Here is a 16,954-nt window from a genome sequence, read left to right as displayed (position 1 = left end):
ACAGCTAATGGATCTTTAATACAATCGTGTGCATTTTGAATAGATAATGCCTGTCCCATCTTTGAACTTAAATACTACTTAATGATGTAAGGTGGGTTTTGACAAAGTTTGGAATCTGATATTATGGAATGAGACCTGATGATTTTACAATATTATGCATAATACCAAACTGACAAAGTGATAAATGTGTTTATTGAAAGTATTACTGTCATACTTTTCATTTGGCCAGCATAGAAGAGTATTATAAACATCAAAGTATTGGTAATATGACGTCATATTTAATACACTGCAACACGCATTTGCACTTAAATAATATCACACGAACTAGAGAGGGAGAACTGAGGGCGAACTTGTCGAACGTTGAGGACGTATTTGTTCGTCGTCATTGCATCTTCGTCCAATCGGTTGCCCCGAAATTTAAAGAGTTTCAACTTTTTGCATAACATGACAACCCAGATCCAGTTGTGCTGATATATCCATTACTATCACTGAAGCCGACAGACTATCAGCAAAATGCGATACTTGGTAAGCGTGATATCACTGCTGGCTTTCCTACCGTTTTACTTTTCGGTAAGTGGTGTTGTTTATCAAACCAAGACACATAATATTTGCAATTGTTTGCGACACAAGTACCGAACAAATGGAAGAAATTTACGATTGTGCAAAATTCAATGAGCACTTTGTGAACATGTCATGAGATTATTTGTAATTTGTGTCCCGACTTGGTTTTGCATGTTCGCGGTCTATTGCGTAAAACACTACTTACAAAAAAGTATTGTCATTATCACTACAAGAAATCGCCTGCAGAAAGGTATTGTGCCTTTCTTGGAAAACATCCGATGTCCAGTCATGGGTAGCCTAAAAGATAATATTTTGAGTTGATTAATCGAAACAAATGCAATCGGCCATATACGTCACATGGCTCACTTCCTCTAAAAATTCATCATAAAAGCACAAAAATTTTCATTTTAAATTATTATTATTGACGGACAATCTAAATGAATAAGCTTATTCCATCATGTGATGTGAATAATGAATGTCGTCTGTCGAGGTCAGTAATGGTTCAGATACCTCGTCAGGATTAATTCATCAGTATCCTGAAATCCTTGTCTATTGCCTGTATAGAATTATTTTTGTGCGATTTGGTCCATAGTAATTAATCCATAGGCACATAATCTTCTTGAGAAGATTTTACATATACTTCAGTGTACATCATTCTATGGGCAAAGCCGAATTCTCGGAATTATCTCTAGATTACTTTTATAGATGCTAAATTGGACAAGTTGATAAGTGCTCTGGCATATTCTGCTTTCTTTGCCGTAAAAATCAAAGAGCTGTACAAACTTTAAAAAACGTGTCATTTGTGGCAATTAAATTTGAAAGATTGACGTCATAGATAACGCAAGCAAAAGCTCACGTTGGAACAATTTTAAGCAAACAATACAGTCACTACATAAATAATTTATAAAATACACACACAAAACCCACTCTCCTAATGAGGAAAAACAAACCGAAAAAAGTTTTGCCCGGAAATGGGATCACGGTTTCTTTAATGTAAATTCGAGTGGATTTCATCGGACTAGACCTCAAATGTCACCGTCATACTTATAAAACTATGAAAAATTTTACAATAAAATTGCAAATGTTACTGTGTTGAATAACATACTAACATTTCACCATGTAAACCATTTTTACGTTCCATTACTTTCTCTGCATGGCGTTAAGGCTGCCATTCCATTGGGTAAGTTCAATAACCATACTAGTTTTCAAAGACACTTTTAACGAAACAATTCTTCATTCATGGTTTTCGTGACGTCATCTACTCGTAATCAGTAAATTGATCATAATATTTTTATTGCTTGAAAGTATTATTCACTAACTGTGTGTCTATGGCCGATCTTCTTCTTTTGTAAAATATTTAAACTTGAAAGATTCATAATTTTCAGTTTTCAATTTCATGAAGACAATTTTTGACTTTACTTGTATTCCGAGGCGATACAAGTTAAATACATGTCTCCTTTTATAGAGTTATTTGACGAATATATGTTCCAAAGGCTTCTGGATATTCCAAGCCAATAAACTGAACCATATGACAGAAATTTTCTATTGAGTTTGAAGACATCAAACATAGGTGACGTGTACAGTCGAGTTGCGGTGACATTTGCAGTGTGATACATGTATGTGGTTAGAATGTCGACAGTCCTTTGTGCCGTCTGTCTCTTATCGGTGTAGTCTGTCGCTCATACGACGGCATTTCGAAAGCATACTTGCGGCACTCGCGGCTCGCGTCTTCGCTTGCGATTCCCCCACCGTCGTATGTGCGAGAGACAACACCAATAAGAGACAGAGAAGGCAAAAGGGACTGTCGACAGTCTAGTATGTGGTGTGTGTTTTATAATACCTGTACACCATAAAGAAACTGTACAATGTGGTTTGCCTCAGCGAATATTGTTGTACAGCGAAGTTCAATACCACATTTGAGATGGTAACTTAGTATGTTTCAAAATTTACAAAACAAGATATATTGTTTTTCTTACTTGCATCAACTGTTGGCCATAATGTTCCTTTGAAGGTCCAAATAAAGTAACTTGCGTGGCGAAGGGTGATCCACATATAAAGACTTTTGATGGCACATCCTATGATTTCTCCGGACACTGCACCTATGATATGGTAAACGACATTGATCCGAATCATGGACAATCACGTTTTGGTGTAACTGTCGACAATATGTATCGCAGAAATGGTGAGTGAGCTGTTAAATCAACCATCTGAATACTGCCGTGTCAAGGGTACACCAGCAGCATACACGCACTTACACTGTATGATACTGAAGTTTTGTTGAATGTTGTACAACATCACTAGTTTTAAAATTAGAGTATTTCATTTCATCATCCATAATGTTTGCGATTGTCACATGGCACTAAAAGTTGACATCGTAAAATGAAAATAGGCCTATTATGGTTTTCTTAGAAATCAAAACACGTGTTTCACATGAAGGACACAAATGTTACTCTGTTATGACATAATTCATCAATATAACAAATAAGCTGCAACTGTAATTGAACATTACTGTTATTTTCGTGCTTCCTGTATAAACGATGAGAATACATGTTACCAGTTAAGTGCGATAACCGGTGGTGTCAATATTGCTTTTGACATCCCCTCTTTCTGTCTATATAATCAATATCAATTTGTCAATATACTGTAAGCACGCTGTGTTTGGAAGCAGTACATGATTTAAATCTTTGAACGAAAGAAGTTCAAAAACAAAAAAAGAATTTTCCTATCACAAAGCTTTTTGGAAAAAACTGACGATAAAGAGGAACACGGTTATTTTATTGGCAGGTATGGGTTAAAAGTTCGAAACAGTGGAGATACTTTCCGCCAGGTCTTTTCACATCAATTTCTCAATTTTGTACACACTGATATCCGCGGTATATTGTCTTTCCTATTGCTTTCTTTGTGTTTTTTACTCAGCCATCATCCACCTCAAATCAGACTACAACGATTGAAAATAGTCTGTAAAGTATTACAGAAACATCTTTACAGCATGAACTCATAATTATCCATTGACTTTCTATACAATTATGTTAAGAAAATACGTGCTTTAATCAACTCGTCGATGAATGATTCGCTATTTTTACAGCTTCCTCGGCAATCGAATGTTTTTTTATAGAATGAATAAACAATTAAAAGTTATCTATCGATCTTTCACAACTATCACTGTAGAGAAGAATGCACGAGTGGTTGGTTTCTCAGTGCGTGCCAATGGACATACTGTTCACGTCACTGGTGGAGAAGACGGATCCTTCATCATACGAGACGTAATTATCATTTCCGTTTTGCAGTTTAATTAACGCGACTGAATTTTGTTTTATTACAACAAACAAATTTAATGAAGTGAACGTAAGAGGAGAAATTATGGTAATTTTATGAATGACTAGATTGTAGGCAGACAAATAATTCAGGTCTTAATAATGACTGCTGTCAGAGAGTTATGGTTCGGTAACCTTTGATTCGGAACAGAACTTTTTTTGTTTTCACGCCCATTAAACCTGTTGACTGTACTTTATTTACATCGTCATCTGGCAACATTATATTTGTATGTTAACAGGAGAGTAGGACAGAAATTCCACAAACTGGATTTCCATTGAAGCACGGTGGCATTGACGTAAAGGAAGATGAGGGCCATCTGGTTTTCGAAACTGATGTTGGGGTCCATGTTTCGTGGAATAGATTTTTCCAAGTTGTGATTAGTCTTGATCTTGATGTGGTTGACGATGGACGGTTTGTTGAAGGAATGTGTGGCGATGCCAATGGAAATAAGGAAAATGATCTGAAAACAAGGGATGGAGATTTGGTTGATTTCGATCAGCCAAACAAGACTGAGAAACAAATAATCGAAGAATTCGGACAGACGTGGAGTGTAGAGAACACGTACGTACCGTACATCTCTTAATCTGTGATTAAACAGCCTGAACTATGGATTCAGGTTTTGACGTTTTCGACGCATATAGTTGCACTGCGGTACTGTGGTTACGTATGAACTCCAAGAAACTGTTTTCTCGTATACAGATTTTTTACAATTCAAATTAAAATAACATGAAAATGAAATCTATTTCCCACGCGACATTGACAAACCACTCGAATCACGTTGAGTTTCAATAAAAGTCTCGGAAGTTTTAATTAAAATGTATCTAAATCATTTCCATACTAGTACAAGACATTGCAACTTATGTGTTGGCCCCTGTTAAGCTGACCTCGGGGTATAAACAATGCAGTACTTGTTGTAGAGGCTCCGATTGGCTGTAGTTAGGGTACAGGACACACTATCGATTGTGAGTTCGAGACCTGGTAGGTCCAGAGTAACGGATTCACTGTTAGAATTTGGTGAGTTCGAGACTCCAGCACGGTGTTGTGCCCTTGAGCAAGGCACTTTACTCCTCATTGCTCCATTGGGTACCCCATCCTGTAATTGGGTCCGCCTGTTGGATGAGTACAGTAATAAAGATTAAATAAAATGAATAAATAAAGATTAAAATAAAATCAAAAATAAAATACAGTACCTAAATTTACATAGTTCAAAGCATCTTTTGTCTTTCCCCGCCTCAAATGTTACGAATATTTTTATTTTCTCTGTACACAAATGAAACATAGACAAACATGCAAAGTGTCAGAAAAAAAGAATACTGTCTTGTAGTGGTTGATTTTCAACTTGAAAATGTCAAGGAACCGATGAGCGAGTATATCGGGGGATATGAGATCCTTTGATCAAGTTTTATCAAAATAGCAAACTGAATCAGATTTTTACCGCTTATCCATGCTTTCAGTAGACGGTCCATCCTCATTGACAATGACAGTGGTGGGCTTTTGAAATTCAATCCTCCTGTATAATTTATAAGCTATCACAGCTATTCTTTTGACAATGCTTATCGATATCGCATCTACACTTTCCAGGTGCGTCAGTTTATAATGCGGACTTCCGAAGAAACTGGTATCCGTCGTTAACCATGGATGGTCAAATGGACACAACCAAAACTTTACAGTGAAAACGCATACGCGCACACGTTATTAAGGCAGCTTTAAGTATGTGTTAGTGTCTGTACGTTCTAATTCTATTAGAATCAGTAGAGAAATTTCGTAAAAAATATGAACTACATTCCAACTGGAAACTTTGTTGACTACTTACTAATAGTCACAGTTATTTCTGCAATTAGATCAATGTTAACCAAGAAGTTTTAAGTCCCACTGCTCTTAGATTATATGAAAATTAAAATAAAGTCACAATTAATGTATATATTATCGAATACCCATTGTATATCTCCATAAAAACAACGATATTAAGCAGGGGCAATTGTTGAATAACTGTGTTATTTTTATCAGCATGTCTGTGATATAAGGCTTCTAGTCCATGATATTTTATGCTTGTAATTCACTTTTGAGTATGAGCCGTTTAGTTACTAGATGTTCCAGGACTTTTCCAGTGAGAAGGAATATAAGTCTCTATGGCGAGATCGACTTTTAAATGGAATTAAATGCAAGACATACACTCAGTCACATTCATATAAATACTACACAAACATACAGTCAAAGCTGCGTATGGTGGTCACCCAAGGGACCAAAAAATGTGACCATATGTTGAGGAATTAATGTCCTTGGCATCACTATTTAGGTAGGTAATATGACGTCAAAACAAATCCAATAATTCTATGAGTACTAAAATGACCAGGTTGCATAAACACAAAAATAAATTAAGGACTAGAGGACCATCTTGAACCGTATATATATATATATATTATATATATATATATATATATATATATATATATATAATATATATATATATATATATATATATATATAGAGAGAGAGAGAGAGAGAGAGAGAGAGAGAGAGAGAGAGAGAGAGAGAGAGAGAGAGAGAGAGAGAGATACGTGGTGGCACCAGGTATCCGGAATGTGCTTGTGGACGTTTTCGATCCTGTCCTCTATGATCGCTTTGAAGTGCGAAGGCAGAACATAAGCTTACTTTGCGATGCATTTATTGGACCTCATGAGAGTTTATTCGGGAATATATTGTTTCCACGGAAAGCTTTATATGTTAGGAAAGTTGACGTTCCATAAAGACAATGACGTACCAGTAAAGCTAGGATGGCCTTGGGAACAGATTTGAAGTCAGTGAATTAAATATAGCATTCTATCTTTACTGGTCTAGAACTCGTGTAGGTGCAATTTACAACGTTTTGCAATGTAAATAAAGTTTTGCAGTCGTCTTTTTGTGGAAACTGATTAATTTCCATAGAGTTAGCACACAGATTGTTGCGGTAAACCGTTGTTTCGAATTTCGATGTCATGGTTTGCTTCGAAAAATTTGCACTTGATTCTTACCTTTAATAATGAAAGCAATTTATATTCCCGGCCGTGAAAACTTTAACTTCCTAGGAACTTACTACTCAATTCCTCGTATTCCGAAATATCGCCGAAATATCGGTTAGCCTTATATTCCTGTTTCTTTTGACTCCCATTTTGAACTTTGACGTACGTCTTACGGTTGTCCGGCAGTGATAAGAAGACATGCCTATTGAAGAGACACTGGAGAGTATTGACTTACCCATGAAGGCAAACTCATATAGGCGTGGTTTACTGATGAAATATTAGTATTGGTTAGAATTTATATCCGCAGACCTTCAATGACACTTACTCATTACTTCATGACAGGAACTGATTATTTTGCTGATTAAAAAAAAAATCAAAAAAATCAAACAAACTACTCACGGTTCTGTACACCTTTAAATCTGACTTGAAAGATTATGTGAAAACGAATGTTCCTTTGTAGATGTAATTATTGTAATTTTGCTTGAGCCCCGATGAAAATTACTGTACAAGTAACTCGGCCGCTCAATAAAAGTGTAAATAAATAAATAAATAAATAAATAAAACAACGACACAGTCACTCGTGATCTATCCAGCTCTGGGACTATTCGCCCTATAGACGTGTGTACATTTGCGAGAAATGTAGGCTTACACGTCTATGGGGTGAATAGTCCCAGAGCTGAATAGATCACGAGTGACTGTGATTGAATTGCATTTTTCGGTGCACCCTTCGGGCACGTAGCTTTCCTATATCAGACATATTAGGCCTAGAGATATGTGGATGTTTGCATATTTGAAAGTTATTTTGCGCATGCAAAGCATCATACCAGCACAGTCCCTCGTGGGCTATTCAGCTGTAGGACTATTCGCAACATAGACGAGTGTACATAGGCGAGAAACAACCCTTTCTCGCTTATGTACACTCGTCTATGGGGCGATAGTCCAAGAGCTGAATAGCCCACGAGGGACTGTGATACCAGCCACAAATATTAAATTGCATTATTCAGTCACAGTTTTCGACGCAACTTTCGAGCGCATAACTTTAATATATCAGAGATATAAGCTTAGAGATATCTGGATGTTTGCAAATTGAAAGTCTGTTTTGCAAAGTGTACTTATCATGAAATCTGCAGTTCATATGAAAAACATGCAAATTCCTGATTCTTTTCTGCATTCTCTATGATAATCCAGTATAAGAAAGCAACATGCTCGTATTCCAGTATCTCTGCATGGCAGGGCTGTGTGTTACCGGCGTTATGTGGTGGGAGGCCGTAAAACGTCGGTCACAGCCCTGCCATGCAGAGCTAGTATTCCAGATGTCTGGAAAGTTGGATGTAATTAAAACTGCATTATAGGCCTAAATAATTTAGCTAAGGGTTTACATAGAAAGGAAGAGCCATGTTTTAACAACTCTATACAAAACCCATCAATCCCTGCTGCTTTTTTAATTTTTAAATTTCTAATTGCTGAAATGCACATTACGTTCTCCAGTAAGGCTTACTCACCTGTTAGTCGAATCGTTTATTTACACTAATGCCGGACCTGCACCTTTGGATATGTGACCACCACAGGCGCTGCTTAGCTTATGCATTGATGTAAAAAATCCATCCATGGCTTATGCTCCGTGGCGGGCATATCCACTACGGGATCTATAGATCGATCCGAAAATCGATCTACTTCAGCTAAGGAGCGCCTGTGGTGACCACCCCAACCCTAGTTGCAGGAGAATCACATGTAAAAGCACGAGTGCACAAGTGATAGAAGTGTCAGATATCTTCACGTTGCTGTACCATACAGCGCCTTGAATTCTGCGCCCCTCCCTGTTTGTTTGATGACTATCCGGGGAATGACCCTGATTTGCATTACAATTAATTAGGGTGTCTACAATATAGCTTGACCCGACTTGTGAGGTAATCGTGTCCATTATTAGTTTACACTCGCTGTGGCGGTCCGTCCACACTCCCGGATCTCTAGTCTCTGCAGCTGCACAGTAGTCTCTGCGATCGTCTGATCATTTTGTACGGCTATAAAAATGGCCCGTCCACCACTTGGTCAAATCGATGACTTAGCCACGCTGACAAATCTTGATGAAACAACACTACTTGAGGAACTGCGATTTCGCTATCGCAAAGACCAAATTTACGTGAGTATCTCGACTTTCATGCAGGCACTTTCCACAATAACAAACATGGCGTCATACAGGTGTTCGACCTTTTTTTTGTACACAAACGATCACATACCCCAAATCATACAGCAGTCAGCTCTGTTTATATGCTGCTCTTCAGAAACACACGCTACCTTGCCAATTCAACCGCACCCCCTTCAGGCTTCACACCAATACAATGTATGAAATTTCGGCCATTTTGTGTTCACATGGAGCCAACGCGTCTTTTTTGGACTGTTCTTGGCAAGTCCACACAAATCGGATCACACAGATCGGGCCATGCCACAATAACAGCCTACCATGTCAGCTTTGATCGTTAATCGTTCATCGAACTGGGGAATAAGCTGAGCCATCGAAGAGAGATGGCTACAAGTATGTTAAACTAAAAACAAACTATAACACGTACATCGTGTACCTCCTCATACAACGGAGGGTTGATGAATCATGCGATGAAGGCACGCCCTTGTTGGCGTATCTACCATGGTGGTATAAGCCTTGAGTACTAGTATGTGAGGTAGGGAAAGTCGTGTAACAGGGCGAGACAAGAGTTTTTGGATTTTTTCACTTCGGTTTGTTGTGAAGTTTCTATAGAAACTCTGCAGTTGTAACAGCTTGGAACATAGAGGTCGTCTAGTATGACAAGTAGCCCGCAATGCAATTCATCAGCCAAGTTACATATTAACAAAACGTAGGACTATATGGGGCAAATTGCAATTACTTTTTTACCCTTTCGGTTAAAATTCATGAAATGGGGTGGTGGCCCCATCTTTTTATCTTATTTTTATTATTCTAATATACCGGAATTAAAAAATACTGAATTCAAAGTATGACATTAATGCATTTATTTTTTCCGATCATACATCCTGAACAAACAATATTGCTAACATATAATTTTGATACTTTTTCAGTAATTTTGCTTTTTGTATCAACTTCAATCTCTCGTTTTACGTCTTCATGTTGCAATATTCAGTATTCAGCTTATCAACACAATTTGCATGTTGCTGTCAGTTGCATTTCAGTCCAGTCATAAATTGAAATGTCAATATAATGATACACCGCTACATATTCATTCTCTGGCTGTGTGACCAAGCTAAAAGTTTAAAAAAACGAAACACAAAAAAGTGATATATATACACTCAGAATACAATGTTGAGAAACGATGTCAAGTTTAAAGGCCCAGTAATGCCAACTTTTGATGATTTTATCACTATTTTTTTAGTTTGGAGGCACCGTGGCCAAGTAGTTAGGGTTACGGACTCACTATCAGAGGATGGTGGGTTCGAGACCCGGTTCAAGACCCAGAAGGTCCAGAGTAACGGACTCACTGTCGGAGGACGGTGAGTTCACAACTCTAGCTCGGTGTTGTGCCCTTGAGCCAAGGCACTTTACTCCTCAGTGCTCCATTGGGGGTTAGTGGGTTATGCATACCTCATCCTGTAATTGGGCTAACGCCTGTTGGATGATGGACTGATAAAATTAAAAAAAAAGAAAAGAAAAAAGTTTAATGTCAACCATACTTTCTTGTTCTACTCCCCAAGCATGTGGACATACTCAGTATTCACCGTGTCAACTCAACCTATACATGTGTAAACTGCGTTGTTATTGTTGACAAATGAATTCAGGTCTGGACTAGAATTCAACTGTAAACAATAGCAGTATATTTTACACTATAAACGCAGCTGTGTTGATACAAATATATAAGCTAAAAAATGTGATATAAGCTAAACAATGTGATTAGAGGGACTGACAGCAAGGAATATTTTGAGAAGGGGTCTGTATTTCAGTTTCTTTATTTCTCCATTCAACCATTACACAATGTTGTCTCAGTTTGGAAATAGTGCTTTGATCATGACATTGTTGGATCAACTAGTGCTTTAATAAACCAAAAGGCCGGAAAAGATCACAAATCAGGTCAATTTGGTTACTGCTTATTGTTTTTATCATGTCCTCACCAAGCTATATTTCAGATATTAAGTAAATTAAAATGTATGTCAATTTTCTCTTTAAAGACATATATTGGTGACATATTGGTGGCTGTAAACCCCTTCAAGGATGTTGGAATATATACAAATAAGGTATGGTAAAATTTATCTTTGAATGTAGTACTTGACAGCCAATCTGTGGATTGTTTGCTCAAACTAACCAATTCAAGAGTTACCTCGATCAATAAAGAATTGCAGGTACACTGTATCACTGGTGCCCGAAGTGAAGCCATATTGTCATATTATTACAAAGATACATGTACCTTTTTAAGTTCGAGTTAAATAGAGTTTTGTGAAATTTTACTAAGATCAGTGTTCACAATGGAGGAAATGAGACATGCACATTTACATATAGACTTGCTCCAAGTCTGTTGGCATATAAGTGTCAAAACATATAAGAAATTGAAGGACTAGTATCAGCAGACCATCGCACTTAGCCGCTAATGGTAGGCTGTTGCGTAGATAACGGGGTGAACGCCTTGGCCCACAGACTTGTGAACCTTGCAGGGTCTGGGTTGCTATAATAAATAATTCATAATGATGTCAGGCTTATAAAACTATGCATCAGGGGCAGACTTTCCTTGGGATTTTGTGGTAGGACCGTGTTGCAACCATTGAATTACGTACCATTATTCTTCATTACACTGATTATGGACCTTTTATTTCAATAATATGCAATTAGGAAACTTACGTACATGTCAACTACCAACAGCATTCTCACCACGGTGCAATTCCGTGACATTCTCGTGTATATTTCTATTTTGTGGTTGATTTCTGGGCCGTGTGTGCCAATAGTGGCGTGCATTTGGAATTATAAACTTTCGTAGAGCTAGCCATATATACAGCCAGTACTTCTCACCATGGGCGTAAATGATGAAAGCAAGTAACACTTCATGGTTGAAACTTAGACAATCTGGAAGCAATGCCAGTCAGAGGGCATACTGACCACACAGTCACTTGTGATTCCATACATGATGGCCACTGTGTGGTATGCATTATGTATACCACACAGCAACCATCATGAATTACCACAAGTGACTGTGGTACTGATGCATTGGACGTGTTTGCGTTGCACATGTCCACGGAATTCGCAGAAGCCAGAGGCGTCAGAGGCACTAACAATATTTTCATAGACTACGACAATAATAATCCAAACTACGAAAACAGATGAAAGTAAAGCTTGTATATCCCTAAAGAATTACATGAATAATTTTCGAAAACAATAGCTGGTTGCATTATACAGTGGGGTCTGTAAGCATTGCAACCAGGGTATGGTCAGGCGCAACGTTATAGTGTTCACGCCGTTGAGATTCAGTAGATTTTTAACATAATGACTGGAGGTCATTCTTTTATTGTGATTTTTTCCGTAAACGGCAAAAAGCCAAAAACTCCGGAACAGTCTTTGTTGATATTTGGTACAGATGTTTAGACTGTGTTGAAGTTCCAGTTTGTTAAAATGGAGTCAACATATATACAGACTTTGACATTCACATTCCAGAGATTAAGTATCCATGATGTCATATGTTATCTGTCAAGGAAGTACACAATTTGGTATTGCATCCAGAGGCAAACAGTGCACAATAGACCATGTTCCGAACCGCGCGAGACATTCCGAGATATCGCGAGAATATGTGGTTCGAAGTGGACGTGTTCTCGCAACACAGGACAAACTGTGTAAAACAGGACAAGTCGCTAATTACGTTAAAGGGAGACCTAAGTCCAGTGACATTGACCGTTTATCCCTTCCAAAATCACCCTTGAGTAAAATGCAGCTCAAATTTGCAACATAATTGCACGCGCTGACGACTACGGCGCGACGAAAAGAGAAGTTGAAGTAGACGACATTTATGGAAATGAGCCCGGAATTCCATGGGCGCGAAAGGGCTCATGGGAGAAGCGTGCGTGACGTCATTGGGGATACAGACGATTGTAGCTTGCAGCTGGAGGAGTACTGTGTACAGTTCAGCGCGTTCGTGAGACGACTATGGAGAGTTCGGACAGCGATATTTCTGATATCGAGTATTACTTTTCCCTGACTGAAATCAAACCATACTTATTTGAACCAAGATATGTAATAATTGGAAAGCATCTCAAAACATCGTTCATATCTTGGTACAGTTTGCGTTTTGTGTATGATTCAGCGGAGGGAGTCACCCACTGAGTGACCCTGTGATCCTTCAACGCTACGTTTCTAAAACAGAGTTTTCTGTATCAGTCGCTTAAAATTAATTTTTGAATGATACGGAAGGATTGACTGATTGTATGTGTTACCGTGTAAGACGAGCTTGGCCAGATCATTAAGGTTGCGAAATCTCCGATATGTATCGGAAAATATTTATTCGCGATTTGACAAATCTATTAGGCCTACAGTGTCGTCTATTTGTCGAAAGTGGTGTCAAACTTAGGAAGTCGGGCTTATTCAGATCTACAAAGTGATGAAATCGCCGATATAATGGATATTTGCCCGCTATTTAAAAAAATAGTATCGTCTTGTTGTTGTAAGGAATGTATTTCATACAAGACCAGCCAAAACTCCCGATGGTTTCCGATATGTCCTCTGTTCAAGTCCCGATCGCCAAGTAAAAATGTTTCCATGTAAAGAATGTAATTTGTGCAAGGGCCTCCCGAGTCCCGATGATATCCGATCGGCCCTCTCGACGAAGTCCCGTGTGGACATTTAATGAAAAAACATGCTTTACATGTAAAAAATGTATTTCGTGCATTAATAAATCTAATAATGTAAAACATACAGTATTCTTGACTACCGGCCATGGATGCTATTTTTGAACTAAGAGTCGGACAGAGGTAGTCGGGTGGTCAGATCTGTTAGGTGGTGAAATCTCTGATATACATAGGATATTTACCCACAATTTGACAAAGTATCGTCCGGTATCAGAGTTAAAGTCCTAAGTCGCCGATATTTATCGGACAAATATCCGTGATTTCGTAGACCCGGCGTGCCGACACCACACAGTGCAAGTAAATCTAGGATCGTCTGGTATCGATATTAGCCTAGGAGTCCCGGCACAATTGATATTTATCGAGTAAATATAATATCGGCGATTTCTCAGACCCGGCGTGCCGAGACGCAGTAGGCAAGAAGTCATTCCAGTATCTTGTAATATCAATATTACCAGGTATAGTCCCGAAATTGCCTATATTTATTGGTTATATATCGGAGATTTGGCAGACCCGGGATGTCAAGATTCATGTAATAGACGCTTTGTGTAGTTTCGTCTTCGGATTTTAGAGTCCCGAAATCGCCAATATTAATATTTATCTGGTTAAAACCGGCGATAGTAGGCTGACTCAGCATGTCAAGATACGAACCGCATTGTGTGGTATCGTCTTATATCGGTATCAGAGTCCCAAAATCCCTTATAAAACAATCATCCTGAAAGAATTAGAACCTCCATGATATATTTTAAAACTCGCCCGACTTTCTTTAGCCACTGACTGTCTTTGAAAAAGCTGTTCTGTGGGAAGACGGTAAAAGCTGACTCCGTTTGTTCTTCCTTGAGTGATTTTTGCACTCAACTGAACAACAGTTAATTGTTTTTTATGCTACTGAGCATTAAAAAGTCGTAACGTGCAGAACTGCACTCCTGCAGTCATAGACTCCAATGCTTTGGTAAGCTGTTACACACGTTCGTGTATCGCCGATGACGTCACGCACGCCCCTCCCATGAGCCCTTTCGCGCCCATGGGATTCCGAGCTCATTTCCATAAATGTCGTCTACTTCAATGTCTCTTTTCGTCGCTCCGTAGTCGTCAGCACGTGCAATTATGTTGCTAATTTGAGCTGCATTTTATTCAAGGGTGATTTTGGAAGGGATAAATGGTCAAAGTCGCTGGACTTAGGTTTCCCTTTAAACACTGCATAAAATATATGAAGTTGCAATCTTTGCTCAGTTCTGCACTTTTTCTAGTTCTATACAAAGTTTGACTTGTATTACTAAGCTGGAAACCTGTTTCTACGGGCATGTCTTAAAGTCTCGCGAGATCTCGCAAACAGCGGAACATCGTCTATTTTCCTTTGTATGACTTTACAAAGCTACCTAATGACAAGAACACATTTAGATTATTATTGATGAAGTCAGTATTGGTGGAAATCGTCAATTTAACTTTGTAAATCTTTGCCTTCAGGATATTACAGGGAGCAAAAGATTATTTGAGGAGTTTCTGTCCTTTAAATAGCAGACATACATCTATTAGAATTTAAACCTGTCATAGATGGATTGCTGTCAAATTATCTGAAACACATTTATTGTCCATTAGCAACAAATCTATAGCAAGATTTATGTAAAGTTCATCAACTAACACTAGGTATGAGACAAAAAGATGACCATGACTTTGCTACCCTACTTTATCATCTTGGCATAGGCATTCGCACCAATAAAGATATCCAAATATTGCACATTGAGTCATTAAAACAATCAGTGTACAAAGACATTTAGCAGGATCATGTCAATTATTGCTTATTTGCATATTTGGTGAATGTTTATAATTAGCTAAGGGTGATATGTCTAGAACTTCTACAGCAAATTTGCTGAATCTTGGTACAGATCTTTAGTTCCTATAATGGTGTACAAAGATATTAAGCAGTATCATGTTAATTGATCGTTCATTTGTGTGTTTGATGAACTTTCATATATATATTGTGATGTGTCAAGAAATGCTGCAGCAAATTTGATGAAACTTTGTAAAGATGTTGATCTTAAAGTCCATATATTACCTTTGAAATGATATTTTTTATCTTTTTACTATAAACTCTTATTGGAGTCATGTGTCAAATGCTGGTGTCATTTTATTCATTTCTGTTGATAAATAAATGCAATCTTGCTAAAAATTCACGGCTTGAGAAAAAAATCTCTGTTTGAACCACGCCCTCATCTGTGACGTCACGTGAGGCAATTGTGCAAATCGATCTATGCCTCCTGTACATACAGAATCAATGGCGTCAAATTTAAACTCGGCGAGCGCGAATGAAGAGATAGGTTTTGGACTCGGAGTGTATGATTCAGATGATAGTGATGGGGAGTCTTGGTCTCTACGGTACATGACTATTGTTCAGGAAATTCAGGGCCACGGCCATATAGGTTTTGAGCCAGCAAGGTGCGAGGTATCTCCCTAACCTGTGGCTCAATCGGCTATAGATAGACCAAGCAACGGAATACCTTCAGATCCAGGTTCACCCGAGCCTTCAGGAGTGTTGTAGAGAATAAATATCATCATTAGGGCTTCAATTTTATGATAAATACATGTATGCCCAAACAAAACATACTGACAGCAGCTGTGTGAAACTCGAATTCATAACTCAGTCTGTCATCAGATGCTGATACGAGTCTGAGTAATGAGCCCTGGTCACGAGAAGAGAGCACCCGGTATATGCGGCACCGCGCCACGTTGAACTCGGCATCGCACTAAAATGTCTTGTGTATGCCCTTTGTTTTAAAAACACTTAAAAGATCATGTAATAAACAACGAAATGAAACCACAAATTACAGAGAATAATAATTATCCACGATTATTTATTTCCCTTGTTGTTGTGATGTCCACTGTGTCATGGACATAAAATACACACGTTATTTGTGTCGCAAGTTTACCGGTAGCGGTACAATTATAGTCATTGTCACCTTCCCTGCAACTGTAGTGGCCCCGAGGCCGTTTTGTCAGTGATGTACCTGAATATAATCATCATCGCCGGAGTTTTGATTGGCCCCGAGGCCGTTTTGTCAGTGATGTACCTGAATATAATCATCATCGCCGGAGTTTTGATCTGCTTCTCCAAAGTTATCCGACAGTACATGTACATGTACTTGCACAGCAAACGACCTTCCTGCGTTCCAGAAATAACAACTGATATTCGCGCTGCGTTAGTTCCGTGAACTTTGAGTCTAGTTTTTTTCTCTTGACCATATTTGTTTGTATCGCAG

At 38.3% G+C, this 16,954-nt stretch overlaps 2 protein-coding genes across 3 annotated transcripts in view; both read left to right on the top strand.

Annotated features, from left to right (window-relative positions):
• The first annotated feature begins 327 nt into the window (after nucleotides 1-327).
• LOC139122143 (BMP-binding endothelial regulator protein-like) lies at nucleotides 328-5,795 on the top strand. The gene is made up of 6 exons (XM_070687560.1): nucleotides 328-570; nucleotides 1,726-1,741; nucleotides 2,573-2,743; nucleotides 3,730-3,824; nucleotides 4,115-4,437; nucleotides 5,458-5,795. Exons 1-6 carry the CDS (start codon nucleotides 514-516, stop codon nucleotides 5,471-5,473), a joined length of 678 nt encoding a protein of 225 aa, XP_070543661.1. The 5' UTR covers nucleotides 328-513; the 3' UTR covers nucleotides 5,474-5,795.
• Nucleotides 5,796-8,575: 2,780 nt separating this feature from the next.
• LOC139122137 (myosin-IIIb-like) overlaps nucleotides 8,576-16,954 on the top strand; it is a 69,816-nt gene continuing 61,437 nt past the window's right edge. Inside the window, exons 1-2 of one of the 2 annotated variants that reach the window (XM_070687549.1) lie at nucleotides 8,576-9,015; nucleotides 11,046-11,111. In XM_070687549.1, the coding sequence (XP_070543650.1) occupies nucleotides 8,905-9,015; nucleotides 11,046-11,111 (177 nt within the window). In that variant the 5' untranslated portion in view covers nucleotides 8,576-8,904. The remainder of the gene's footprint in view (nucleotides 9,016-11,045; nucleotides 11,112-16,954) is intronic. The other variant, XM_070687550.1, reaches the window with a different exon arrangement.

This window comes from Ptychodera flava, chromosome 21 (genome assembly GCF_041260155.1).
Source record: "Ptychodera flava strain L36383 chromosome 21, AS_Pfla_20210202, whole genome shotgun sequence".
In the NCBI taxonomy this organism is placed as follows: Eukaryota; Metazoa; Hemichordata; class Enteropneusta; family Ptychoderidae; genus Ptychodera; species Ptychodera flava.
Note: the sequence above shows the minus strand (reverse complement) of the source record. Positions and strands in the feature narration are given on the sequence as shown.

What these genes read in the sequence shown, in the direction of transcription:
- LOC139122143 (XM_070687560.1), top strand. Translation starts at nt 514, where the DNA reads ATGCGATACTTGGTAAGCGTGATATCACTGCTGGCTTTCCTACCGTTT. An exon ending in CAATATGTATCGCAGAAATG is followed by an intron (nt 2,744 to 3,729) that starts GTGAGTGAGCTG and finishes CTATCACTGTAG; the next exon opens with AGAAGAATGCACGAGTGGTT. An exon ending in GATCCTTCATCATACGAGAC is followed by an intron (nt 3,825 to 4,114) that starts GTAATTATCATT and finishes GTATGTTAACAG; the next exon opens with GAGAGTAGGACAGAAATTCC.